Below are 27799 nucleotides of genomic sequence, written 5' to 3'. Positions count from 1 at the left end.
TGTTCTAGGCCTTTAGAAAAACTTTTGCTGCATGCTAGAGCCAACAGGCTGATGCCAACAAGGCTTCTGGGCTGCTCAAAATTGTTGTAAAAAACATTTCTTAATATTTGCACGCCTTTTTTCTCCTGGCTGCTCGATGTGTTCCGTCCTGCTATTTCTTCAACATGCCTGTCATGGTAGCTGCTTTATTTGCTAGGATCTTAATATTATCTTGATATCGATGTTCGAAGGTGTTCACAAAACTATATCCATGAGACAGGTCGGTGTTAGTTTTTTCTATCTTGGCACTCTTGTACAGGACAGATGAGGCCGAATGGGATGAATATTGAATGTATGCAGCTCTTATTTGGTCACATCTGGTCCAAATTATTCACAAGCAATGACCCCTGATCTCTTGTTTGACCATTATCCTCTCCTGAAAACCAATTGTAGGACGCTGCCATTTTGATTGTCCTTCAAAGAGGATTCATTAAAAAAAGTTATTAGAGCATGACTGCTGTGTAAATGCCTTGGGCAGATCAAGCTAATCATATAGGCCTAAACTAACAGCTTTGCTCAGAATATTGTAAAATTCTGATGACGTCATTACAGCAGTGACGTCATCACAGGTCAGAGCTTTATTGCTCAACAGCAAAACAATTAGGGTGATTTAGTATCATAATATCATCATTTATAGCAATAGGCCTATAAATTAAACCCCAATAAATAAAGTAATAATAATAATTTAATTAAAGCTGTGGCTTTGAAAAAAAAACAAATCCTCCCCACAGTATGGGATTTTGGCAGTATATCTTAAACATCTGTTTTTCCAACACCAACATGGGTTTTCATTTTGGGATTTATTTTTGTGGAATGTATTATTTGCAAGTTTGAACCATATAAGAGCTTGTTTTCTTCAGGGGCAAGTCAAGGCTGTTTGCATCACCCACAAGCATTGACAAACACCTATATTATTATTAGTGCTTTTATTTTGAAATTCGCCTCGGAAGTGAAATTTTATTTCGTAATCGTTTCCTTTTTCACGTTGTGCGCGGTTGCCAGAGCGCTTGGTCTCATTTTACTTCGTGCGACGTAAAGGACTTCATCCCCGAAGGTTGAGAAGAAGAAGAAAAAATGTAAGTAGCAACTCGTTGAATAAAGGATATAATGTTATATCACTTGTTATAAGTAATTTACTGACTATAGTAAAACCTGAGCTGCAGAATTTTATATTTTAGATAACGGTCGCTGTTTAGGCCTTGTTGTGCACATTTAGTCTCGTGGCTTTTTCTTAGTTCATTTCAACACACGTCGTCAATTTGTTGCGTTTAAAGCGGCTATTTTCTTGGATTTAATCGTCCTTGTGTCAAAAATGTTCGGCTAAATAAAATTGTACACCAATTTGCAATGAATGTAACGTTAATCTGATTGTTCGTAAGTGAGATGAATGTTATCGTATCAGTTAACCTCGGATTCACGCTCAGCGGACACACTTAAGTTAATAACTTGCCTTATTTAAAGCTGAAAAAACGTGTTTATTTGATGTGGGATGTTTCTTAAGCATTTGGAAGAATTATGTTATTGATATTTCCTGAATGTTCTTAGTCTGCACTGAAACTGGATAGTATCATTGCAATCTCTACAAATTTGTTTTTAAGGTGTTAAATTCACATTTCTGCATAATACAGATTCATAATATCATGGATTCATGTTGTTAGCTCTGACTTACACTGTTCTGATATAACTATATTTTCTTTACTAATGCATAGCCTATAATTGTATGCATATAATTTCAAACTAACTTAATCAGTCTTCTCGATACAGTGTTGTCATTCTGCAAGTTATGCCATAAAATATTAAAATCGTATCTGCTGTAGTTACATTAATGCCTTGCATCATAGTGTTTATACTCTTCCAGCATCCTTTCTGGTCTTGACATTAATTTGTATTTCATTACTGCTCAGAATGCTTTAAACTTAAGGATAAATGTAGACAATTCAGACTTACGACAAAAGGTCTGGACTCCATCAAAGACTATAGATTTATTCAGTCCTATTACTTATGAATGGGAAAAACTGCAATTTCAGAGGCTTTGCAAATATGGCTGCCAAATGATCAGACTTTCCTTGAAAGGGACTTTGCAACTTTCATTGGCCAAAGACCAGCCAAGAGCATGTAAGCAACAACCAATTACAGTTTGTTTTGTTCTGCGTCATGTTTAGGGGTGTGAAAATGGAAAGTTGATGTTCCTACAATAACAGACCAGCATGCGACTAATAAATCATACTTTCAAGAACGTTGTTCAAATTTACTGGCCAAATGGCTCATCAAGAGACCTGTTTGAAAAACACCTAAGTCGGTTGGAAACGTCTGTAGACTTTGTTCTGACAATTTCAAATCAGGCTTGGAAAAGAATACTCTTCTTCCCATATCCCATCGGCAAACGAGTTAAAATATCTCTTCTTTTCAACTAAGTGCCTCAAACTCTTGGATGTCTTTTAAAGAGTCTATGCCATGAACTTCACATACTTTTGAAAATCCAGCGTTTAGTTGATCCTGATAAGCGCTCATTGTCACAGTTGTAAACATGAAGGTTTTCTTCTTCCTTGAGGGGGCTTGGCGTCACAATGGCTTTGTTTCCAGGCAGACCATTAAAGAATGCAAAGCGAGTCTCCTGGAAATCCTGTAGAATTCAACCAATCAGATGACGACTAAACTCCCGAAGTGTTTCCCTTTTTTTGTGTGCCTTGTACATCAGATGTTTATCCAACAGTCCATAGGCATGACGACTAGACCCACTTTTCTTTTCATTTTTGGAATATGGAATTTTTCAGCGGCCTTGGTTCCAAGAAGCATTTTTCCTTTAGGGATTTTTTAACAGTCTTTGTTAACTGTATTTATGTGATGTTCTTCATTTCATAGATAAAAACATTATGCAAAAAGACAGTTGGTGCTATGCAGTGATATATGGCTGGAACTGTATTGCTTTTTATAATTAGGAGTAAAACATATAATTATTTCTATTAAAGATTGCGTTTTGCAATCCTGAGTTTGGTTTAAACGTATGTTAAATTCTGTTCTTAGTAATTTTGGCTTGTTTTTATATTTTTCACAATATAGTGCCTACTATTTTGATTGTTCCTATCCATGTGAAACGTGTTCATAATGTCCATCAAAACTTTTGTATGTTAAGCGATTCGGTTTTTATTTTTTACTTATATAACATTTTCATTATTTGATAACCTTTTAAATGTGTGTTTTTTTTTTACTTCATGGTACTGGCACGGTCTGTATGGCAGCCCATTTTATACACTTTTCTTAGAACGTCATTTCAGCTTTCCGAAAACAATATTATCCAAAAACAGCGATGACAAACTTTTGCATCATTTGTTTCCATCTGAATAAAATAGTAAAAATGTGTAACTTGTCAAGTGTGACACGATTGTCTATATTCTTTCTATTTTTGACCATTTTGATATAGTCTTTCCCATTATGACCACCACAGTTTCAAATCACAGTTAGGCTAATGTGTAAAATTTCACTTTTCTTTGGATGAAGATGCAAATCTTGTTCATATAACCATGTGCTCTCTTTGCACCCTTATGTTTCACTTGAGCCCGACTATTGGGTTGTCTGTTGTCAAGACGTCTTGATGCCAAATTATTTTTGCAGTTAAGCATTGATTAGCTTTATTTCGTTTAATTTTTTGCTCATTGATTTCTGTTATTTTAGTTTTTGGTCATACAGTACAACTTAAAGACATGAACACTAGGCTATCTCTCTTTGGTTCTCTCCTGACCAAGAAACTGCAATCCTTTCCCTGTCTTTCCCATACACAGTTAAGGATCTAAATTTGATTGACGTTTAACCCCCTTCAAAGCTCAATTGAACTTTCTTATTAAATTATACTTATTGCTCTTCATGGTACTTGTAAATCTTCATTTTATGGTCTATTTGGTCAGCGTACCATTTGTACCTCTGTCATTGTAAATAAGTTTTACTTCTGTTTCTTGCATTGTATGGATTTGTGGAGCTCACTGTCTTGCTTTCCTATGCCACTGCTAACCATTTTGTGAGCATGCTAGAAATCATTGCTCCATTGTGTTTCTGCAGAGCTGTTTCATTCTGGAGGAGCTTCTTTTCTCGATCCAGGCTTAAATTGACGGATTGTTTTTCTGGGGACTTTTTGATTCACTTTGTTCTTCTCTTCTTCCACTCGCCCAAAGCGCCACTATTTCAAAGACATGTCCCAGAAATTGACCGGTTCTGATGCTCAGAAAGGCTTTGCTGTTGGTCGTGGGCTTTTGGCTGCCGCTGAGACTTTGAACTTTAGTATGGGTGAGACGCACTCGGACCCCTACGGCTCGTCTTCCCAGTCACATGGTGGCATGTCTGGTATGGGTGGAGGTGAGGGAAAAGACCACGACTCTCAGCTGCACCGCCGAGCAGGTAGCCACATTAGCAATACCATGAAACTGTTCGCCAGCCTAGGTCTGTCGCCGACTGATCTGGACGCACTAGCACAGGTTCCAGAGGAGAACATCAGCGTGGAGACCTTGCCCCATCTTATCATGCAACTTAAGAACCGCAAGATGGAATCCGGCCGCCACATTGCTAGCGATCTGCCGACTCTTTCTTCAGAAACTTCATACAGAGGCGGCCGGGACGATTGGGGCGACATGCAGGGCGGAAGGTTGGACCGTCCCAGTGGGCAGGGTCAAAGCCGCTCACAAGGTGACTTCGGTTATACTTCCATGCAAGAAACATCTGGTCGAGGGTACGACATGTTAGATTATGGCAGCGGTAGCGGCAGAGACCGCCAATATTCTGAGCTTTCCCGTGACTCCTATCGCAGCCTTGGCATGTCAACATCATCAGCATCTGACGACATGTTCATGCAGAGAAGAATGGGCTCCCCGTCTCAGAGAAAAGTGCAGGATTTCTTGGGAGTTATGCCCCTCATGTTTCCCCATGTGTGCTCCCTTTGTGATTTTGATGTGCACTCTGTCATGGTGAGTAATTCAAGCTGCTTGGCTCCTGCACACACACTTCCTTTTCTTGAGTCCTACTTGTTCAGAAGACCATCTTTAAACATCATTTGTTGCATTTAAATCAGCACCTCTTAGTTTTGCTCAGTATCAATTTTGTGTAAGAGAAAATGGCCCTAAATCTCATTGGACACTTATAGTATACACTGCTGTTACCTGTATTTCTGACTTGTTCTTTATGCTTGGTTCCAGTTAGGACAGTTAGTATCAAGAACTCTTTTTTTAATATTTTTTTTAAGATCAATTACAGTAGTCATTTGTAGATTGCATTCATAGCCAGGAAGGGTAGCTTGTTAAGTTAGCTCTGATGCAGTATGTCAAGGCTTTAAATTGCTTTAGATTTCATAGCTAATTACTGTTACATAAAGGTCATGTATATTTGTGAAGGATATTTTTCACCCTTTCTTGTGTTTCAGGAATGGACTCAACACACGACTGGGATTCGGCACTCTGAAAACCGCAAACAACTCCTTCAAATGTAAGTAGACTGCTTTGTGAAAACTGGTGAACTGTTTGTTCAGATGTTAAACTATGGAAGCTTGTTTCTACCATGGAATAAAAAAATATAAAAGATAAATTCTAGCAACTGAGAGATATAAACTCGCAATTGTATATCAAGCTATTCTGACCTTGTGACTCACAATTACGAGTTTATTTCATGCAATTCTGAGAAAAAAAGTCTAGATAAAAGTCAGAATTGTAAGATTAATAAGTAGAAATTAGCCTTAATTTTTAATTCATTTACATTACATTTACATTTATTCATTTAGCTGACGCTTTTATCCAAAGCGACTTACAAATGAGAAACAATAGAAGCAATTAAACTAGCAGTAGGACAACAATATGTAAGTGCTATGACCCTTCACAGTACAATCCAACGCAATTTTTTTTTTTTTTTTTTTTTTTTTTTTTTTTTTTTTTTTTTTTTTTTTTTTTTTTTTTTAGATAAGAAAGTGTTAGTAGTACTGGATTAAGTGCTCAAGTGCTGCCGAAAAAGATACGTCTTCAGCAGTTTCTTAAAGATGGCTACAGACTCAGCAGCTCTGGCTGAGCTAGGCAGATCATTCCACCAGCAGGGAACAGTCATGGTGAAGGTCCGAGAGAGAGATTTCGTGCCTCTTTGGGATGGCACCACCAGACGCCGCTCACTTGCAGAGCGCAAGTTTCTGGATGGCACATAAGTCTGTAGTAATGAGTTCAGGTACAAGGGAGCAGTGCCAGTGGTTGTTCTGTAGGCAAACGTCAGTGACTTGAATTTGATGCGAGCGGCAACCGGCAACCAGTGCAATTTCGTGAGGAGAGGAGTGACGTGTGCTCTCTTCGGCTCGTTGAAGACCACTCTAGCTGCAGCATTCTGAATCAGTTGCAGAGGTTTGACAGTGCAAGCTGGGAGACCAGCCAGGAGAGCATTACAATAGTCCAGTCTGGATAGAACAAGCGCCTGAACAAGGAGTTGTGTAGCATGCTCTGATAGGAAGGGCCTGATCCTTCTGATGTTGTACAAGGAAAATCTGCATGACCGGGCAGTGCTAGCAATGTGGTCTGTGAAATTCAATTGGTCATCAATTACAACTCCAAGGTTCCTGGCTGATCTTGATGGAGTTATGGATGAAGAGCCTAGCTGGATGGTGAAGTTGTGATTAAGTGCTGGGTTAGCCGGGATTACAAGTAGCTCTGTCTTCGCAAGGTTTAGTTGAAGGTGGTGATCCTTCATCCAGCCAGAGATGTCTGTCAGGCAGGCTGAGATGCGAGTGGCTACCGTCGGATCATCAGGCTGGAATGAGAGGTAGAGTTGTGTGTCATCAGCGTAGCAGTGGTAGGAAAAGCCATGTTTCTGAATCACAGATCCTAGTGATGTCATGTAGATGGAGAAGAGAAGTGGTCCAAGCACTGAGCCCTGAGGCACACCAGTAGCTAGATGTAGGGTTTTAGACACCTCACCCCTCCACGACACCCTAAAGGACCTACCTGAGAGGTAAGACTTGAACCACTGGAGTGCAGTTCCCGAGATGCCCTTCCTCTTCAGGATTGACAGGAGGATCTGGTGGTTAACTGTGTCAAAGGCAGCAGACAGATCCAGCAGGATGAGAACTGAGGATTTGGAAGCGGCTCTTGCAAGTCTTAGTGCTTCGATTACTGAGAGCAGAGCAGTCTCAGTTGAGTGTCCGCTTTTGAAGCCAGACTGATTGTTGTCCAAGAGGTTGTTCTGCGTAAGAAAGGAGGAGATCTGGTTGAAAACGACTCGTTCAAGTGTCTTTGCGACAAATGGAAGGAGGGATACCGGTCTGTAGTTTTCTAGATGTGCTGGATTTAGAGTGGGTTTCTTAAGCAGTGGGGTTACCCGAGCCTGCTTGAATGCTGTGGGAAATGTGCCAGTGTGAAGAGAGGCGTTTATGATGTGTGTGAGTGCGGGTACAACAGAGGAAGAAATAGCTTGAAGTAGGTTAGTGGGAATAGGGTCGAGCGGACAGGTAGTAGGGCGACTGGAAAGAAGGAGTTTTGAGACTTCTGTCTCTGAAAGCAAGGAGAATGAGGATAGAGTCTGTGTGTTAGCTGCTAAAATGTGTGTGTTAGTTTGTGGATTGGTAAATTGTCCGCTGATGGTGGTTGTTTTATTTATGAAGAATGTTGCAAAATCGTCAGCTGTTAGGGTTGACGAAGGAGGAGGAGGAGGAGGGTTAAGAAGAGAGGAGAAGGTTTTGAAGAGCTTGCGAGAGTCAGAAGAATTGTTAATTTTGTTGTGATAGTAAGTAGTTTTAGCAGTAGATATGTTAGCAGAGAAGGAAGAGAGGAGGGATTGATAAAGACCAAGGTCAGTAGGATCTTTGGATTTGCGCCACTTCCTCTCTGCACCCCTGAGTTTCAAACGATGTTCACGAAGAACATCAGATAACCAGGGGGCAGAGGGAGTGGCGCGGGCTGGCCTGGTGGAGAGAGGGCAGAAGTTGTCCAAGCAGGATGTTAAAGTGGAGAAAAGAGTATCAGTTGCATTGTTAGTATCTAGTGCTGAGAGCTGGTCTGGAGGAGGAAGTGTGGATGAGACCAAAGAGGATAGGCAAGAGGGTGAGAGTGAGCGTAGGTTACGCCGAAAGGTGACCTGTGGAGGAGTGTGTGTTGTGTTCTGGGGCAGATTGAGATTGAGAGTGAGGAGGAAGTGATCTGAGGTGTGCAGTGGAGTGACTAGAGTATGGTCAGTGGAGCAGTAGCGTGTGTAAATAAGGTCCAGTTTGTTACCTGATTTATGAGTAGCTGTAGTAGATACTAGTTTGAGGTCGAATGAGGCAAGCAGAGTGTGGAAATCAGCAGCTTGAGGTTTTTCAAGGTGGATGTTGAAGTCTCCAAGAACTATGAGAGGAGTACCATCCTCGGGGAAGGATGAGAGTAGTACATCGAGCTCTTCTAAGAAACTGCCAAGCTGACCTGGGGGACGATATACAACTACACAATGGATTTTAATAGGACTAGTGATGGTAATAGAATGTGATTCAAATGAGCTGTTACACATGGGTGGTAGATTATTAAATTTCCAATCGTTTGAGATGAGCAGACCAGTACCTCCACCCCTTCCAGTCAGACGAGGGGTGTGTGAGAAAGTGAATTTAGTGGAGAGGGCAGCCAATGTGGCAGTGTCCTCTGGTCTGATCCAGGTCTCAGTCAGGGCCAGAAGGCTGAGACCTAAATGACTAGAAATAGATGTAATGAAATCAGCTTTGTTTACTGCAGATTGGCAATTCCAGAGAGCAATAGGAAATGAAAAAATTGTACTAGAAGACATTGGAAGGGTACGCAGGTTGTTAGGATTGGAATGCCTCTGACGTGTGGCATTGGATTTACGCATGTTAGTAATAGTAGGGATTAGAAGACACATGGTGTAAGAGCTCACAAATAGAAAGATCAGGTGAAAGTTGATTAGAAAAGAGAGGAAACGATAAAACAAATAATGAGAAATTACTACTCAAGTGCTTTGCCGGTGTCCTTGCTCGGTGGAGTCGCACAGGTAGAGTCGTTGGTCTTTACACTCTTCGGTCTTCACACGATGAGGGCTTCACGCCGCCGCGACCGCTGCCGCGGAGCACTAAGCCTATTTATACACGCCTAATACCTGATTGTTTAATACAGCTGGCCACGCCCACTGTTTAGCCACGCGAAACTCAAAAGTCACGACACAAACAAATGCCACGTGCGCGTGCGTTTTACCAGAGTAAAACACAGCAAACAAACACAAAGTTTCCTAGCAACAAAGAACCGCGCTAAAATCGACTGAGAAAAGTAAACACTCACACACAGATGTCTTCTCTTGCTGTTCAACTGCTTCTTCTGACCACTTCTATTGACTAGCTGTTTTTAAATGCTTAACTGGCTTATGGCCACGCCCACTGTTTAGCCACGCGAAACTCAAAAGTCACGACACAAACAAATGCCACGTGCGCGTGCGTTTTACCAGAGTAAAACACAGCAAACAAACACAAAGTTTCCTAGCAACAAAGAACCGCGCTAAAATCGACTGAGAAAAGTAAACACTCACACACAGATGTCTTCTCTTGCTGTTCAACTGCTTCTTCTGACCACTTCTATTGACTAGCTGTTTTTAAATGCTTAACTGGCTTATGGCCACGCCCACTGTTTAGCCACGCGAAACTCAAAAGTCACGACACAAACAAATGCCACGTGCGCGTGCGTTTTACCAGAGTAAAACACAGCAAACAAACACAAAGTTTCCTAGCAACAAAGAACCGCGCTAAAATCGACTGAGAAAAGTAAACACTCACACACAGATGTCTTCTCTTGCTGTTCAACTGCTTCTTCTGACCACTTCTATTGACTAGCTGTTTTTAAATGCTTAACTGGCTTATGGCCACGCCCACTGTTTAGCCACGCGAAACTCAAAAGTCACGACACAAACAAATGCCACGTGCGCGTGCGTTTTACCAGAGTAAAACACAGCAAACAAACACAAAGTTTCCTAGCAACAAAGAACCGCGCTAAAATCGACTGAGAAAAGTAAACACTCACACACAGATGTCTTCTCTTGCTGTTCAACTGCTTCTTCTGACCACTTCTATTGACTAGCTGTTTTTAAATGCTTAACTGGCTTATGGCCACGCCCACTGTTTAGCCACGCGAAACTCAAAAGTCACGACACAAACAAATGCCACGTGCGCGTGCGTTTTACCAGAGTAAAACACAGCAAACAAACACAAAGTTTCCTAGCAACAAAGAACCGCGCTAAAATCGACTGAGAAAAGTAAACACTCACACACAGATGTCTTCTCTTGCTGTTCAACTGCTTCTTCTGACCACTTCTATTGACTAGCTGTTTTTAAATGCTTAACTGGCTTATGGCCACGCCCACTGTTTAGCCACGCGAAACTCAAAAGTCACGACACAAACAAATGCCACGTGCGCGTGCGTTTTACCAGAGTAAAACACAGCAAACAAACACAAAGTTTCCTAGCAACAAAGAACCGCGCTAAAATCGACTGAGAAAAGTAAACACTCACACACAGATGTCTTCTCTTGATGTTCAACTGCTTCTTCTGACCACTTCTATTGACTAGCTGTTTTTAAATGCTTAACTGGCTTATGGCCACGCCCACTGTTTAGCCACGCGAAACTCAAAAGTCACGACACAAACAAATGCCACGTGCGCGTGCGTTTTACCAGAGTAAAACACAGCAAACAAACACAAAGTTTCCTAGCAACAAAGAACCGCGCTAAAATCGACTGAGAAAAGTAAACACTCACACACAGATGTCTTCTCTTGCTGTTCAACTGCTTCTTCTGACCACTTCTATTGACTAGCTGTTTTTAAATGCTTAACTGGCTTATGGCCACGCCCACTGTTTAGCCACGCGAAACTCAAAAGTCACGACACAAACAAATGCCACGTGCGCGTGCGTTTTACCAGAGTAAAACACAGCAAACAAACACAAAGTTTCCTAGCAACAAAGAACCGCGCTAAAATCGACTGAGAAAAGTAAACACTCACACACAGATGTCTTCTCTTGCTGTTCAACTGCTTCTTCTGACCACTTCTATTGACTAGCTGTTTTTAAATGCTTAACTGGCTTATGGCCACGCCCACTGTTTAGCCACGCGAAACTCAAAAGTCACGACACAAACAAATGCCACGTGCGCGTGCGTTTTACCAGAGTAAAACACAGCAAACAAACACAAAGTTTCCTAGCAACAAAGAACCGCGCTAAAATCGACTGAGAAAAGTAAACACTCACACACAGATGTCTTCTCTTGCTGTTCAACTGCTTCTTCTGACCACTTCTATTGACTAGCTGTTTTTAAATGCTTAACTGGCTTATGGCCACGCCCACTGTTTAGCCACGCGAAACTCAAAAGTCACGACACAAACAAATGCCACGTGCGCGTGCGTTTTACCAGAGTAAAACACAGCAAACAAACACAAAGTTTCCTAGCAACAAAGAACCGCGCTAAAATCGACTGAGAAAAGTAAACACTCACACACAGATGTCTTCTCTTGCTGTTCAACTGCTTCTTCTGACCACTTCTATTGACTAGCTGTTTTTAAATGCTTAACTGGCTTATGGCCACGCCCACTGTTTAGCCACGCGAAACTCAAAAGTCACGACACAAACAAATGCCACGTGCGCGTGCGTTTTACCAGAGTAAAACACAGCAAACAAACACAAAGTTTCCTAGCAACAAAGAACCGCGCTAAAATCGACTGAGAAAAGTAAACACTCACACACAGATGTCTTCTCTTGCTGTTCAACTGCTTCTTCTGACCACTTCTATTGACTAGCTGTTTTTAAATGCTTAACTGGCTTATGGCCACGCCCACTGTTTAGCCACGCGAAACTCAAAAGTCACGACACAAACAAATGCCACGTGCGCGTGCGTTTTACCAGAGTAAAACACAGCAAACAAACACAAAGTTTCCTAGCAACAAAGAACCGCGCTAAAATCGACTGAGAAAAGTAAACACTCACACACAGATGTCTTCTCTTGCTGTTCAACTGCTTCTTCTGACCACTTCTATTGACTAGCTGTTTTTAAATGCTTAACTGGCTTATGGCCACGCCCACTGTTTAGCCACGCGAAACTCAAAAGTCACGACACAAACAAATGCCACGTGCGCGTGCGTTTTACCAGAGTAAAACACAGCAAACAAACACAAAGTTTCCTAGCAACAAAGAACCGCGCTAAAATCGACTGAGAAAAGTAAACACTCACACACAGATGTCTTCTCTTGCTGTTCAACTGCTTCTTCTGACCACTTCTATTGACTAGCTGTTTTTAAATGCTTAACTGGCTTATGGCCACGCCCACTGTTTAGCCACGCGAAACTCAAAAGTCACGACACAAACAAATGCCACGTGCGCGTGCGTTTTACCAGAGTAAAACACAGCAAACAAACACAAAGTTTCCTAGCAACAAAGAACCGCGCTAAAATCGACTGAGAAAAGTAAACACTCACACACAGATGTCTTCTCTTGCTGTTCAACTGCTTCTTCTGACCACTTCTATTGACTAGCTGTTTTTAAATGCTTAACTGGCTTATGGCCACGCCCACTGTTTAGCCACGCGAAACTCAAAAGTCACGACACAAACAAATGCCACGTGCGCGTGCGTTTTACCAGAGTAAAACACAGCAAACAAACACAAAGTTTCCTAGCAACAAAGAACCGCGCTAAAATCGACTGAGAAAAGTAAACACTCACACACAGATGTCTTCTCTTGCTGTTCAACTGCTTCTTCTGACCACTTCTATTGACTAGCTGTTTTTAAATGCTTAACTGGCTTATGGCCACGCCCACTGTTTAGCCACGCGAAACTCAAAAGTCACGACACAAACAAATGCCACGTGCGCGTGCGTTTTACCAGAGTAAAACACAGCAAACAAACACAAAGTTTCCTAGCAACAAAGAACCGCGCTAAAATCGACTGAGAAAAGTAAACACTCACACACAGATGTCTTCTCTTGCTGTTCAACTGCTTCTTCTGACCACTTCTATTGACTAGCTGTTTTTAAATGCTTAACTGGCTTATGGCCACGCCCACTGTTTAGCCACGCGAAACTCAAAAGTCACGACACAAACAAATGCCACGTGCGCGTGCGTTTTACCAGAGTAAAACACAGCAAACAAACACAAAGTTTCCTAGCAACAAAGAACCGCGCTAAAATCGACTGAGAAAAGTAAACACTCACACACAGATGTCTTCTCTTGCTGTTCAACTGCTTCTTCTGACCACTTCTATTGACTAGCTGTTTTTAAATGCTTAACTGGCTTATGGCCACGCCCACTGTTTAGCCACGCGAAACTCAAAAGTCACGACACAAACAAATGCCACGTGCGCGTGCGTTTTACCAGAGTAAAACACAGCAAACAAACACAAAGTTTCCTAGCAACAAAGAACCGCGCTAAAATCGACTGAGAAAAGTAAACACTCACACACAGATGTCTTCTCTTGCTGTTCAACTGCTTCTTCTGCTTCTTCTGCTAATTCAGTGGCGGAAATAATCTTCAAAACCCTCTTGATAGTCATTTACAAGCCTAAACTTGGCCTACAGTGCGCAGTTCCACTATGGATCTTTTGGATCAGACATTATCCAGTGAGACCGCTCAGTTCATTGTGATAACCAGAAGCATTTACTACTGCTGTCTAGCTTGAAAAAGCAGCATCATAAATTGGCCTATATGACTTGTGCACTATATTCAAAGCCATATTAAATTCCTCACTCAAAGATATTATGGAGCTTATGTAAAACCTCATTTGTTCTTCTGCATATTCACTTTTATTGGAGTGAAAGCATTCCAAAATTATGACAGAATAAATTTTTTGGGTGAACAAAACCTTTTAGTAAAAAGATGAAGAAATCCAGATTATCACCATGAAACAATCAAAGTGGAGCCACAAAAGAATTCATAGTGGTTTAATGGAAACGGTCCATTAAAGGACCGTTTCTAGTAAAGTTTTTCATTATTACATTTAAAAAAAAAATTAATACAAATAATGTTATACTTTGTTAAATTATCAATGGTAGAAAATCAATTAACGCTGCTGCAATGTTGTTTCTAATACAATGGCTGATGGATTGACAGAAATTGACATCTTGCTCTCTCCTGATCAACGTAATCAATATCTCAGTATTTATTTTTTACCCTTTGTGGAAAGTTGTGGAAATGCTATCATGGATTTTTTTGTTTTGTTTTTTCTATTGGAGCAAATGGGAATACAAAATGTGTTTGCTGTCGTCTCCCATTCACCACTATAGAAGTTTACCCAAATATGACAACTTCTGCTTCTGAGAAACCCAGAAATGTGAAACGGGTCCATAAAGCTAATTAACTTTTAGTTTTTTTATTAACCTTTTAGATGTTTAAATGTAGTCTTTATTGCTAACATGAAGGTTCAGTTGAAAAGCAAAAAAAGAGAACATAACTAATTTGATTAAATGCTAACCTCACCTCGTAAAAAAATAAGAATCATCTGATTATAGTATTTGACAGCCTGTAATCCTTGTAAAAATTCTTTAAATTTTTACAGACATGGTTGCTAATTTGTGCTTTTGCAGTCTTAGAAATAGTTTGTTTTCATGCAAGTGTCATTTATATCTCAGTCATTCAAAAACAACTGAAAACTCATTCCTGTTGTTTTATAGGTACCCGGACTGGGATCCTCAAATGCCCTCGGGTCGCATGTATGTTACTTGTTTTTTTTGTTTAGTTTTTTTTAAATAGGGCTTTCATAAGTATGATGCATCCTGCTTATTACAAGCATCTGTATAGAAAAGCATATTAAAAATGAATTCCTCTCAGGTCGACATCCCTTTCCATGGACACAAAGAGTCGTTCGGATGGATTGCTGGGACCAGCTCCAATTGGTGGTGGTCTACAGAGAACAGGGATGAGCTCCAGCTGGGGTAATACATCTGAGAGGATGTAGTCTGGTCTGCTATCTTTCTACAAGTTGATCTTTTGTTTGAATGTAGGATTTTACTAGTGACTTTGGTTAAAGGTGCACCAAGTAACATTTTCCCCTGTAAAATAAGTTTTACCCCTAAATCAATAAATAATAGTCATATATGATGAATAAAGATTCCAGTTAATTCAGTATCCTAAGAAGAGTTTCTGTAATCTTTAAAGGTGCACTGTGTTAACTTGTACAAGTAGCCTAACTTAAAGATGACAAACACTTTTCTTGTGAAGTCTGTAACATTGACAGTGTTATTGAACTAAATTGAGCTGAATAATGATGACACTATAGTCTTTTTAGAGCTACTTTACAGCTGAAATTGTATTCGTTTCATAATTGAAGAACTTTGCAACATTAACACTGTTAGTTTCCTGTGTCTTATTGTTAAGCTGCTTAATTTAATTCAGTCACAGAATTTTTAAACCACTTTTTTTAGGCTCTGATTCCAATGTGGGAATGACAAGTAAAATGACATCATATGCAGCGGCACCCAAGGTAATAATGCACTGAATGAATTAACTGTTTTAGTTCAAATTGCAGTTCTGCAATTAAAATGTAGTATATTTTATATATTTAGGATGTCCTATTCAGTATGGGATCTTTTGAGTGGATGCATATCTTGGTGCTTGCACTCATGAATATTTTTATTTTAGATAAGAAGTAGGGTGGTCGTGGCAAAATACGAAAGAAAACCGATGTCAACAAACAGCCTGTTTGACTTGGCAAAACCCTTTGGCACCATCTGTGAGCATCTAATACTGAAAAACAAGGTAATGTCTGTGCATGTATGAACAGTCATTTAAGATCAAAAGTCACGACAATGTAATTGAGTAAATCTTTCTTTCTCTCTCTCTCTCAAAGGCTTTCCTAGAGCTGCAGACTCATGAGGAGGCTTTGGCCATGGCTAATTATTATCAGCGAAAACCAGCCATTTTGCATGGGAAAGAGATACACATTTATTTGTCAAAGGAACTGATGGCAATTGAGGTAAGATCAAATAAATAAATAAAAATGAGTATAAATAAGTTAAAATGGCTCAATTAAGCTTATTTGCTTTATCAATACAGAAAAGTGGAAGGCCAGGCAGAGACACTAGGCCTGTGAAGAGAGGAGTCAGCCAGGTGGTGTTTTTCTCCAATTTACCACGAGGGAGTGACAAGAAAATGGAGCTCCTCACAGTATCTCGTAGATTTGGCACTGTTGAGAAACATCTCTTTCTAAATGATGAGGCAAGTTACATATGCAGCAATTTCCAGAATATACATTAATTTCCAGGACATACATTTTTTAAATGTATGTTTTGATCATTTTTAAAACAGGCATTTGTTCAAATGGGCAATGCTGAGGATGCAGAGATGTTGGTTAAGTACTACACTGTCAATCCTTTGACTATCAATGGAAGATCCATTCGTCTGAACATCTGCACGAAGTATAAGACTCTAACGTAAGTTGTCCTTTCTATCCAGAGAGACCAAAGATATCTTTAGAAAGAAACCAAAACCAAATGTGCTATACATGATGCTATACAAATGTGCTATTCATTCATGATGTTCCAGGGTCCCACCAGGAAAGGGCGACCAAGGAAGGGAAGAACCAGCACGTAAGAGCAGCGGTAGCAGCAGTACCACCAGCAGAACTGGTGATAAACCATCAAAGAATCAAAGGTCCTCTACTTCCAAAGCCAGAGAGAGCTCTGAAAAAAAAGAAGAGGAACCAAAGCCTGAGGAAGTAGAGGCCCTGGGAGACAGGGCAGGAGATGAAGCTGATGTTATGGAAGCACGTGATGGAGACGAAGAGGGTTTTGATGAAGATCCCTCTGCAGATGATGTCGACCTATCATGTGATCCTGAGCAAACTGGTGAACAAGCACCAGATATTGATGATACCAACCTAGAGGATGAGGAGGACACTGAAGCGCAGCAAGTCAAAAATGCTTCCAGCGATGAGACCATAGAAAACCAAAAAGACTCTGGTGAAAAACAAGAAGAGACTCCACTGGAGGAACCTGTGACATCTGAGGCTGAGCAGGAGAACACAGATGAGCTTCCTAAAGACCTCGAGGAACAGAATGATGACCAACCTGACGATGAGGGTGCTGAAGAAGACGATGAAGAGCAGGTAGGATCTTTTGCACATTAGCACATCATCTGAAATGCCTCTGCTCAAACCTTTCTAAAGGTGCTCCGATCAGACGATCACCGATTACAAATCACTGGAAGCAGTAGTGGCCGATCACTTATACCGATCACCGAAATAAATAAAAGAACTATGAACTAAACTATTCCTAACAACAGTGTATTTTAACTGTGTACTTTTACTATGGGCAGGTAAATGTATAGAATTTTTCTGATCTTTTGATCTAATTGACAAAAAAAGGTCACACAATTTACATATTAACACCACTGGAGAATACAGAAAAAAATATGGAGAGCAGCAGATTTAGTTTCTCCTCTGACAGCCGCAAGACCACACTGAACGCTGTGAGTGTATGTAAGAAATCAGGAAGGGTGCAGAACATTGTGCTTGGTACGTTTTTTGTCTTCAAACCAAACTTGGGTCTCCAGCCAACAAAGTTTAAATCCCATCTAGCTAGTGCGCTTCCTGTAATGTTTACGCATTAGGTCAGTAGGCAGTCAATTGCTTTAGAGAAATCCACTCGAATGCGTTGCACTGCAGTTCCAGTTTTCACCACAGATTTACATTGGAAATTTGTACGCCGCTGTAGAGCCAGGGAGGGCTCCGAGACCGACTGCCCCTCCTAGTATCATAAATGCATGCCTGCCGAATCCATGCACTATATTATATCCTGCTCACTTTGACTTAAAATAGTCAAGAAAATCCAAATAATATTTGTTGCAGAATGCTGAACACCTTCATAATTTATTATTAATTCAGTGCATATAGAAGTCTATGTTTGGATTCATATTTTGCCCATAAGGACAAGCCGTGGCTAGTCATAGTTCACTGAAAATGAGTATCATTTACTCACCCTCATGAAAACAGTGCGAAAGCAGAATGTGCTCATGAATCTTTTCCACACAACGAAAGCATATAGTGACCAGAGGCGGTCAAGCTCTAAAAAGGACCAAAAACATCATAGAAGTACACCGTAAAAAATATCACGTTATATTTATGGTAAAAACTGTCCACTGTGGTTTTACAGGATGGCATATTGGTGCCTGTATATTTTACAACTACAGTAAATGTATTACATTAATATACCAATCTTCTTGAACTACCAAATTCTGCCTTTACCTTAAAATGTATTGTAGAGGACTCTGGGAATGTAATTTTACTGGTTTTTATAGTTTTTTTTTTCTATAAAAAAAAAACATTTATAGTATATAAAAAGCATAGGCCTATACTGTTTTACAGTAAAATGATCTAACCCATTTACAATGTTTCATTGTGTGTTACAATAACTTGGTTAACCAAATTTTTTTTTTAAATGTTTACCATTTAAATAATATTTTGTACGATTTTGTTTTTATTCCATAAGCTGCTATATTCCCAGTCTTCTGAAGCTGTACAATCGTATGGACCAGTTTTCTGGTCTCCTTTAATATAAATTGCATGTTCACTATTTTGACATGCAGATCTGCTGACTATCTGTATCTGCTTCTAGGACAGTCAAACTGAAACTGACTTTCCTGAGAATATGGATGAGTTTGTTACTCTTGATGAGCTTGGAGAGGAGGAGGATGGTGAGAGACAAGACTCAAAGTCCAAAACTACAAACACATCAGGTAATGCCCTTGAGCTATGTCAATGGCTTTAGCAGTGATCCTTCTTTGGAGTCGACACTGTTAAATAATAATGAAAGGTTATACCTGTAATCATATTGTTGATGAAAACTACAATGTCAGTGCTCTCTGGCTTTTTTTTAAACCAAAGTAAGTCCATGTATTAATGCCTTATTTCTTCTTTAATGTTTCAGGAAGCTCCAAGGATAGTGGAGTAAGTCACTTATTACTTTGGCACTTTAAAATGTTTTAAAATAGTTTACAACTAATCTCTGTGCATTGATTTATTTATTGTATTAAATATTAATGTGTGTTTTGGAATTGTAGGGATTGAGAGTTGTGAATGTCGTTGGATTTAAACGTGGCTACGGTTATCTAGATGAAATCCTTAATCTTGCCAAGCCATTTGGTAAAGTGGTGCGGCACCTGGTCTTGGACGTGAGGCCTGAGGTAACAGCTCTCAGATATTCTGTTCTTGGTAGTTCAGACCGCTTCACTCACTGAAGCTTTACTGTAGCTATCCACACAGATTTCTGATGCTAGACTAGGGTTGGGAATCAAAAATCTATTCCAATTCTGGAATGAATACTTATGGTCAGGAATTGGATAGGCCTACTTGTTATAAAATTTTAAATTACGATTCCTCTTATCGACTCCTTTGTGTGCATTTGAAAATTACTTTAAATTGACCATTCATGTGCAAAGACCCGCATGTTGTTTTCTGTGCTGCACACACATCCTAAGCGCGCTCACAGATTGGGATTCTAAACCATTTACGAGCAAGAAGACACATCCAAAGTGTGTGCACAGAAAAAAGTGATTTTAAACTATTCCGTGCTGTTTTCTGTGCTGTTAAAATATCTTTGTAAACACAGTTGGTTAAAACACGTGTAACAATATATTGGATCTGTGCAGCTCTTAAAGTGATAGCAGCCTATTATTGCTGCTGCCTTCTCTAATAACGTTAATCAAACAACAAAAGAGTGAATAACTTTTGTAACTATATTATTTGTAATCAAATGTAAAATAACTGCACTATGAATAAAATATAGTTTCTATACCTGAAAACCGTAAAACTGTTTATTTCAATTGTATCTTTCAGTTGTTTTTATTTGTGCAATTGTAAAAATATATATATTACTTGTGTTTACTTGTCTTTAATAATGCTTGAAATTTATATTAATTTGGCTAGTTGTTTTTATGGTATTTTTAAACCATAGGCAAAAGTTCCTTGTAAGTGCTTTTTAGCCTGTTGATTTTTGCTCATTGTATTCAACCACAATGAAATGTTTTGCAATATGACTTTATGAGAAGATGTCTTTGTGGCATTCTATCAGTTGTAAATCAGAAATTCTTAGAGATTTTTCCTTAAAGTATTGTGGTTGTGCTCTGTGTTAGGCATTTCTGGAGTTCTTCAATGAACAAGAGGCAAGAGCAATGGTTGGTTTCTACAGTGGAAATGTCCTACCATCTGTGTGTGGAAAACCTGTGAAGGTGTTTCATTCACACACCTATTCAACCATCCAGGTAAGACTTGGGCTTATTAACTAACCATGAATAAAATGTGAATCTAAAATCTAACGCCTATATCTGTGCAACATCTACAGAGTGGCAGAGTCATCTACGTTGGTAATGTTCCACCCTTCAAGGGCTCAGATGCATCACTTTTGAAAATCGCAGAACCATTTGGAAACATCAGAAGATATTTTCTGAATCCATTGCGCAATGAGGTAATTATAAAAATGGAACTTTCTTATTGGATTTACAAGGACAAAATAAATTATATTTGTATGTTTGCTCAGTGCTTCATTGAGATGGAAAGAGGGGAAGATGCTGAGAAAATGGCAGAGGCCTACAAAGAAAATCGACCTAAATTTGAAGGCAAACGGCTGGTTGTCTACGTGAGCAGGAAATATAAGCAGCTCAAACGTGGGTCAGTTGGACATTCAGACTTTTTTTCAATGGGAAATAATAAAATGGCTTTCGAAAGAATGTTACATGGAATCTGTTTGATAATATTATCTTCTCACAGACAAAGACCACCCAGCCCAGAGACCGAGGATAAACGGCCACTCAAGAGAGAACGCTCCGGAGAGGATGAGGCCCAGAGGAACTCCTCTGGAAAAAGTAAAGACAAAAAAGAGGATGAACCTTCTGTCAAGAAGATCAAAGTGGATGAGCCTGTCGCTGATAAAGCTAAGGAGATGGAGAGTCATGAAGAGAAGGAAAGCCAAAATGTTTCAGCAGAAATTGTTCCTGAGGAAAAGAAAGAGTCAGAGGAGAAAGAAAGCGAAGACGCATCAGAGCTCCAGAATATGGAAACTGAACCTGTGAGTGACTATTTTTGTTCATATCATGAATTGGATGAGGGTAGCATACTTACATTAGTGTTGTTAGGCAAGGCAAGGCCAGTTTATTTATATAGCACATTTCATACACAGTGGTAATTTAAAGTGCTTTACATAGAAGAAATTAAAATAATTACATAAATAATAAAAGAAATAAGAATAATTAAAACGGTTTAGAAAATAAAATACAGTGCAAACAGTTGGACGAACAGTGCTCATTCAGTAAATGCAAAGCTTAACAGTGGTAATTCAAAGTGCTTTACATAGAAGAAATTAAAATAATCAAAAGAAATAAGAATAATAAAAACCCTATCTGAGATGGAAGGGATTGAGCAGGTTTGCGGTGCCACTGGACCTACAATCCAGGGACGTCCTCTGCTGGGGTGGTGTCTTACACCAGTATTGCCCAGTGAATACTGAATACTGAAGAGTATTTTGGAGGCCTGTAAACAATAAGAAGTAAAATGCGTGGAGCACCTTTAACCACAATACCCAGATATTCGAAAGACGGGTAATTACCAAATGATATTTGCTTACATTCATAGACATCTTTAAAAAGAGCAGCATTGATTTGTTTCAAAACAACACTGCCATTTTTAAACAAACCCAATATCAGAATATTAGAATTTTTCAAAATGATTTCAACTGCTGATTCTAAGAATTTTTTCGAAGAAAAATTCCAATTCTCTTATTTACTTAAATATGAAAGTATACCATCACTTACTCACCCTTATGTTCTTTCAAACCTTTATGACTTTTTTTTTTTTTGGAACAAGACATTTTATCTTTATTTTCAGTAGAAAAGTCCAGACATAAGAATGTAAAAAGTTGTTTATAGTGACCGCTCCAGTGCTCTCTACAACCAGAAAAAAAATGGAGCCATCGCAAAAATGCCTCGTGGCATTACCATTTTGCTTTCCGTCATAACTGAATTATGTAGTCTATTTTGTATTATATCTCCTGAACCAAACATGATAATATGGAAGATGTGATGTCAAAACTGTTTTGATGGACAAGGACTACAATGATACCATATACAACATAAACTCTTCATGTGAATAGTTAGGCCTAATGGTGAATTAAGTGATTTTGTGAGAAGGATTACAATGAAATCGCAGCATCTGAGAATATCATCTGAAGCTGGGGCCACACTAAAATATTTTTTAAAATCTTATTATATTATCAAAATGTGAGAGACCACAAACATGGTGATAAAAAATCATAAATGGATAAATCTTGTTCCTCTAGTGCACTGGTCTTCAATCCTTCTCCTGGAGGGCCACTGTCCTGCAGAGTTTAGTTCCAACCCTAATCAAACACACCTGAATCAGTTCATCAATCTCTTCAGGATCGCTTGAAAAAAGAAAGGCAGGTGTGCTGAAGCAGGTTGGAACTAAACTCTGCAGGACAGTGGCCCTCCAGGAGCAGGATTGAAGACCAGTGCTAGTGTGTGTGGAGTTGCGATGTGACCAGGAAAGCACACCACACAGATTCCATTCACAGACAAGTCCATTCACAAGAGTCCCATCTGAGAACTCAGGAAAATCTCGTCAAATATCTCGCATCAAACGTGACTAAAGTAAACAAAGTGGGCGGATGAACGGCAAGAAGAAATGGTTCTTATTGTGTATGGACTGCTTTTTAAGCCAGTGACACACCAAGCTGGCGGTCGGCCGTCAGCCAGTTTTTGAGTGTTGGACAACTTAGTTTTGTTGTTAGTTGTGTTCTGCACCATTGGCTCTAGTCAACACAGTCAGCTTTCATTAGCGCTCGTTCTTTGGCGTTCCAACCCTTACAGAAAAATGTTAGATGAATTTGTGGAGATGGTGTGAACATGAACTTTACATGTTACAGCATGAGCTGGAGGTGATTCTTCTGTCTGCTCGCTTTCTGATTGGGTATTGTTTCGTTTCACATGATAATCGCCAGAGCGTGCGCACGTTGGTCCTCGTTGGTCCCCCACACAACAGGATTTCTCATTCGATTCGAGATCGGTTCAGTCAGGACCACTTCGCCAAGTATATATAATTGATTACAATTATAGCATACAGTTAGTATAGGCGGTATGGTTCTGTTCATGCATCTATGCCTAAGCAGCAAGTCAAACCCCCATGGGGTACAGAACAGAACCAGTATATGCATATAAAACTGCTATTCACAATTACATGAGTTGTGGAAATACAAATACATGATAGAAAATGCTTGCAATGTAGTGAACTGTATGGAAAAAAACAAAGTCCGATTGATTACAGGTTGGGTGGAGTTGGGGTTCGGAGGAGGGAGTTTGATTGCGAGCAGCGATGCAATAGAGGAGATGCTGAAGAATTGGGAATTTAAATGGGTCACTGTGATGGATGTCGAAACTGGATTGGTACACGTCGGGAACAGCTGGCTATCAGCTGATGTGTGCATGGCTGACGTGGCCTGCCTGAAATGACGCAATGCTTGATGGCAGTTCCGACGTTCTTCCGAGCAGATTCAGTCACTCTTAACACACCTCACACCACAGGAAAAGGATCTGTAAATCTGAGTCGCCCAGCCCTAGTGTGTACCCAGCATAATTGATGAGTTTAAGAATGCCATGGAGTAAGGGTGTCTCTGGTTGATGTGATTGAGGAATGGGAAACCCCTTTGCAGAGGACAGCAACAACCTTCTGAAGCTAAACTCAAAGAGAATTAGCTGACCAAGCTGTTGTGGATGCTCTTCGGGTTGCAGAGAGGATGGGCAAGACCAGTACAAGCTCTTTGTTGCAGATACGATGCAGGGCACGAAAACCCATCACCACCCTTTTGAAGAGGAACAAGCTCCCTCTTTTTAAAATAGCTCCAATAAGAGGATAGACCAAGACAAAACTCAATGAAAAATGACTGCACTGTTTTCCAGACACGATATAGCCTTTCAGACCTGTGATGGGAACCTAGAAAACTTCAAAAAACTTCAAAAAATCAGGCCTAGCTTCCGTCACTCTCACTTCATGGTGGACTACGCTTGGGAAACAAGGCTGGTCTGCCTAGAAAACAGTACAAGCAGTGCCCTAGACATGCCTCAGACAGTGAGGTTTAAATACTGTAGATGGGTCAGCAGTCATCAACATCCTGAAACCAGGCATAGCTAAAACCTTCAATGACTTTTCCAGCAAGATCTTCATACCTTATATTAAAGAAAAACTTTAAAGGGTCAACAGAGTAGATGTTGTATGGGACTACTATGAAATTAACAGCTTAAAGTCCCAGAAAAGGCGACAAGAAAAAAAAAAAGTTAAACCAACTGGCAAGGCTTAGTGTATAAAAACAAAACGGAGCTCTTTTACTTTCTGGTCAGGAAAAGTGGAAATGCCAACTACCAAACAAGTTGTTTAGACATGCAGACTCAATCATCAATCATCAGATTGCCCCTTGTACACATTAAGAGCCACATTCAAGGATGCCACTCCATTCTAGCCATTTCACATGTATCAGAGCTGGACATTGAGGAGTTGTGGGTGGCATTTGGGACTGGCAAGAATTCAGATACATGCATACAGTCCATAAGATTGCCAAGTCTCTGGGTCCTGACAAATTCAAGGCCCTTCCTGTGTTCCATGCTTTCACTGGCTGTGACAGTCTCTGCATCTGCAACCAGGGGCAAGAAGACTGCATGGGACACCTGGAATGCAGATGGCATGGCAACACAGGCCTTCATTTCTCTGTCAAAGGCTCCAAAAAAGCATTCCAGAGAGGAGGTCATATCCATTGTGGAGCTCTTCACAATTCTCCTCTACGATCGCACCAGCAGCGAATTCAACATCGATCAAACACGTCTTGAGTTGTTCACAAAGAAAGGGAGGAGGAATGGAGCAAACCCTCAATGCACTCCAGCCGTTCATCCACACGACAACAGCGCCTGGTGGCCCGAGAACACAAACCCTGAAATAGGTTTCAAAGTGCAAGCTTTTGAAAATTATACTGTTCTCATCTCTGCGTAAACCCAAAAAACCCAAATCTGTGAAAACGGCGACGGCATGCACATGATGTGTTCAGTCCACAGGCATGCACGTTTGAATGTGCAGGTGTGTGGACGTGTAGTCTTTCTTTACAAAGTGCAGCACCTCAAAAGAGCTCAGTGTACCAATAGACCTGGGGTCTGATGGACCCAAGCGATCGGACACCATTGTTCTCAACTCTTCCACAGGCAAGCCGCGCATCCTTGAACTCATAAGTTGTGGCTGCAAGAAAGGCATTGCAAATGCAAAAGTGCACAGTTCTGTCAATGTGGCGGAGACTGTGAAGGAGACATTGAAGAATAGGTTCAACAACAATAACAATAGAACAAATGTGTTTCTGAAATAGATTTAGTTTTTAAGTAAATCTTTGTGTTTGACACATTCTTTTTAAGCTATGTTGCTAAGATCATATTTAATATTCTACTCTTTACAGTCACTGTATTATCAGGTTTAATGAACCAAAGGATCAAGCTTTTTAAACTCTACACAACATGCATGCAACAGACATGATATTATAAAGTCTAGCCTAGGTTCTCAGATACTGTGATCACGTCCCTGAATTCACTTGAACAGTTTGTTTGATATGGTATCATTGTAATCCTTGACCAAAACATAGGGGTAGACATAATATTTTCTGTGTTACCATGTTTTATTCAGGAGATATGATACACAATACATAATTTGGTTAAGGCGGAAAGTAAAATGGCTGCCATGGATTCCACGAAGCGTTTTTGTGATGGCTCCATTTCTGAAAATGTTCAGGGGCCCAAACTGTACAAGAGTACCAAGTTTTATGCTTTTATGAAAAAGTGAACTCATCACCTCAAATTTTGCACATATAACCTGGATTAAGAGCTGTCATTGTAATACTTGTGAGTTCTGACACATCCCTTGCAACTGTCTTGAAAACGTCAGGTATGTAAAATCTTTGAAGTGACAATTGTGATGAATGTTGATCAAGAGTAGGGCTTGCACTACTTCAACCACTAGTCTGCGCTGTCGGAAATAATCGACTACTCGAGCGTACATTAACCATACAATATTTCATAATGGTGAACGACACCAACAGACACCACACATCAGAGGTGTGGAAGTATTTCATCAAGGATGACAAAAATATTGTAATTTGCCAACTCAGTAAGGGTCTCACATATCGAGTCTAAGGCCCTGTTTACACGAGAACGCTCGCGGGTGAAAACGTAAAAATATTTTATCGGATGTGCCTTTAGTTTACACGGCGACTAAAGGTTTCTCACTGCTAACAGGATATAATTGATCGAATCACTGCTTTGCTTGATGTGTCCTTTGACCAGGAGGCTGAAGATGAAGAAACTGTTGCTTCAGAGAAGAGTGTGAAGACTGAGGAAAAGACCATCACAACAGCACCATCTGAAATAAAGCCTGAAACTAGCCATTCTACTCTAGAGCCATATGATCCTAATGTCCCAGTGGGTAAGATGACTTTGGTTTTTGCTAAGAAATAAGACGTTTGACATAACCAAGCTATTAATTTAAATATGAATTTTCTAATGTTTTTTTGGTCGGATATGGTACTAAATCAGTTTGGCTTGCTATAAAATGCTTTAAACCAAACCATATGGACCCTGACTAAGGAAATATTTAATTATTATAAGAAGCCACATTAATGAATCTCATTTGTCCCGTTTCAGGTGTGGAGTTTGTGAAGATGGGGTACTACTGCAGAATCTGCTTCCTGTTTTACTCTAATGAGGACACTGCTAAGAAAATTCACTGCAGTAGCCAAGCACACTACGATAAACTTAAGGTGATTTTTTTTATTTTTTTTTCTGTCCTTGATCGTTATGTCAGTGCAGGATTGAGATCTTTACGCATTACATTTTGAGGATTAACTTTTTTTATTAGTAAATATTAGCATTATTACAGTGACATTTTTGTTGTTGTTCAGTATATGTTTTTAAAACGTGTTTTCTTCTTATCAGAAATATTTGGAAAAGGAGAAAGCCAAAGCACAGAGTAACGGGACGAAGAAATGAACCATTGACACCGGAACATCTGTTAATATGTCCATTATGTCCTTGTGATCGCGTTTTCTTTTTTTTTTTTTTTCAGTATGTTTACTTTTTTTCTAAAAAAATATTAGACTGAGGCATTGCTTCTTTTAATGTAGTAATGAAAGCTGGTGCATTCATAAGCAATTCCTAGCTGTTCAGTCATAGCGATTTAGATGTGAAGTTGAACACATTTTATGCCTTAATTGCTAGTACTGTTTTTGTTTTTCCTTTCTTTTATTAAACTTCTAGCATTCCTCATACTCTGCCTGACTGTTTTTAATAATTCTTCTGTTTATTTTGTATTCTGTGAAAGGAGAATATATTCATGGCCCCTTTGTTTAATGTAATTAATCATTGTTACCTAGCATTTTACAGTAATACGGCATAAATATGAAATATGGTTTAAATTTAAATGCCCCTAACACCTGATCACTTCTGACCAACCATTACGTTTTTTTTCATGTACTATTCTACATATGTATGGGTATGCTTCTGCTTTGGGGCAAATTAAAACATCACTATTTAGAGATGTTAAATTCTTCTCCTATTTAGAATTTCTTCTAAATAGGCATCCCAGTCAGGGGCGGACAGAAAATAAAAGGGGGCCACAGCTTAGTTTCTTTAGCTGTTTTCTACAATTGTTTTTCTTCCTGCATATCTGTCCTTTATCCACCTCTCCTCCTCGTTTTTGAAGTATATATCTGCCTTATT

At 39.7% G+C, this 27799-nt stretch overlaps 2 protein-coding genes across 3 annotated transcripts; one reads left to right on the top strand and one right to left on the bottom strand.

Moving 5' to 3' along the window:
- Positions 1-1001: 1001 nt before the first annotated feature.
- LOC307008729 (uncharacterized protein) lies at positions 1002-27712 on the top strand. 2 transcript variants are annotated; one of them, XM_079631811.1, is made up of 21 exons: positions 1002-1115; positions 4093-4991; positions 5444-5505; positions 14668-14706; positions 14825-14928; positions 15418-15476; positions 15635-15751; positions 15843-15968; positions 16049-16210; positions 16301-16425; positions 16538-17099; positions 18607-18727; positions 18919-18938; positions 19052-19174; positions 20123-20251; positions 20332-20454; positions 20527-20657; positions 20757-21054; positions 26369-26507; positions 26726-26841; positions 27017-27712. In XM_079631811.1, the coding sequence occupies exons 2-21, from the start codon at positions 4224-4226 to the stop codon at positions 27068-27070; spliced, it is 3378 nt and encodes a 1125-aa protein (XP_079487937.1). In that variant the 5' UTR covers positions 1002-1115; positions 4093-4223; the 3' UTR covers positions 27071-27712. The 2 variants fall into 2 exon arrangements, 1 of the variants encoding a protein (XP_079487937.1); XR_013799898.1 differs by having other exon boundaries at positions 1011-1115; positions 20527-20653; positions 27017-27348.
- On the bottom strand, positions 5977-8865 carry LOC307008008 (uncharacterized protein; the record flags this gene model as incomplete). Its single annotated transcript, XM_079630563.1, has 2 exons — positions 5977-8447; positions 8583-8865. 2 exons carry the CDS (start codon positions 8863-8865, stop codon positions 5998-6000), a joined length of 2733 nt encoding a protein of 910 aa, XP_079486689.1. The 3' UTR covers positions 5977-5997.
- Positions 27713-27799: the final 87 nt, after the last annotated feature.

This window comes from Phoxinus phoxinus (assembly GCF_949152265.1).
Source record: "Phoxinus phoxinus genome assembly, chromosome: 12".
Classification (NCBI taxonomy): Eukaryota; Metazoa; Chordata; class Actinopteri; order Cypriniformes; family Leuciscidae; genus Phoxinus; species Phoxinus phoxinus.
Note: the sequence above shows the minus strand (reverse complement) of the source record. Positions and strands in the feature narration are given on the sequence as shown.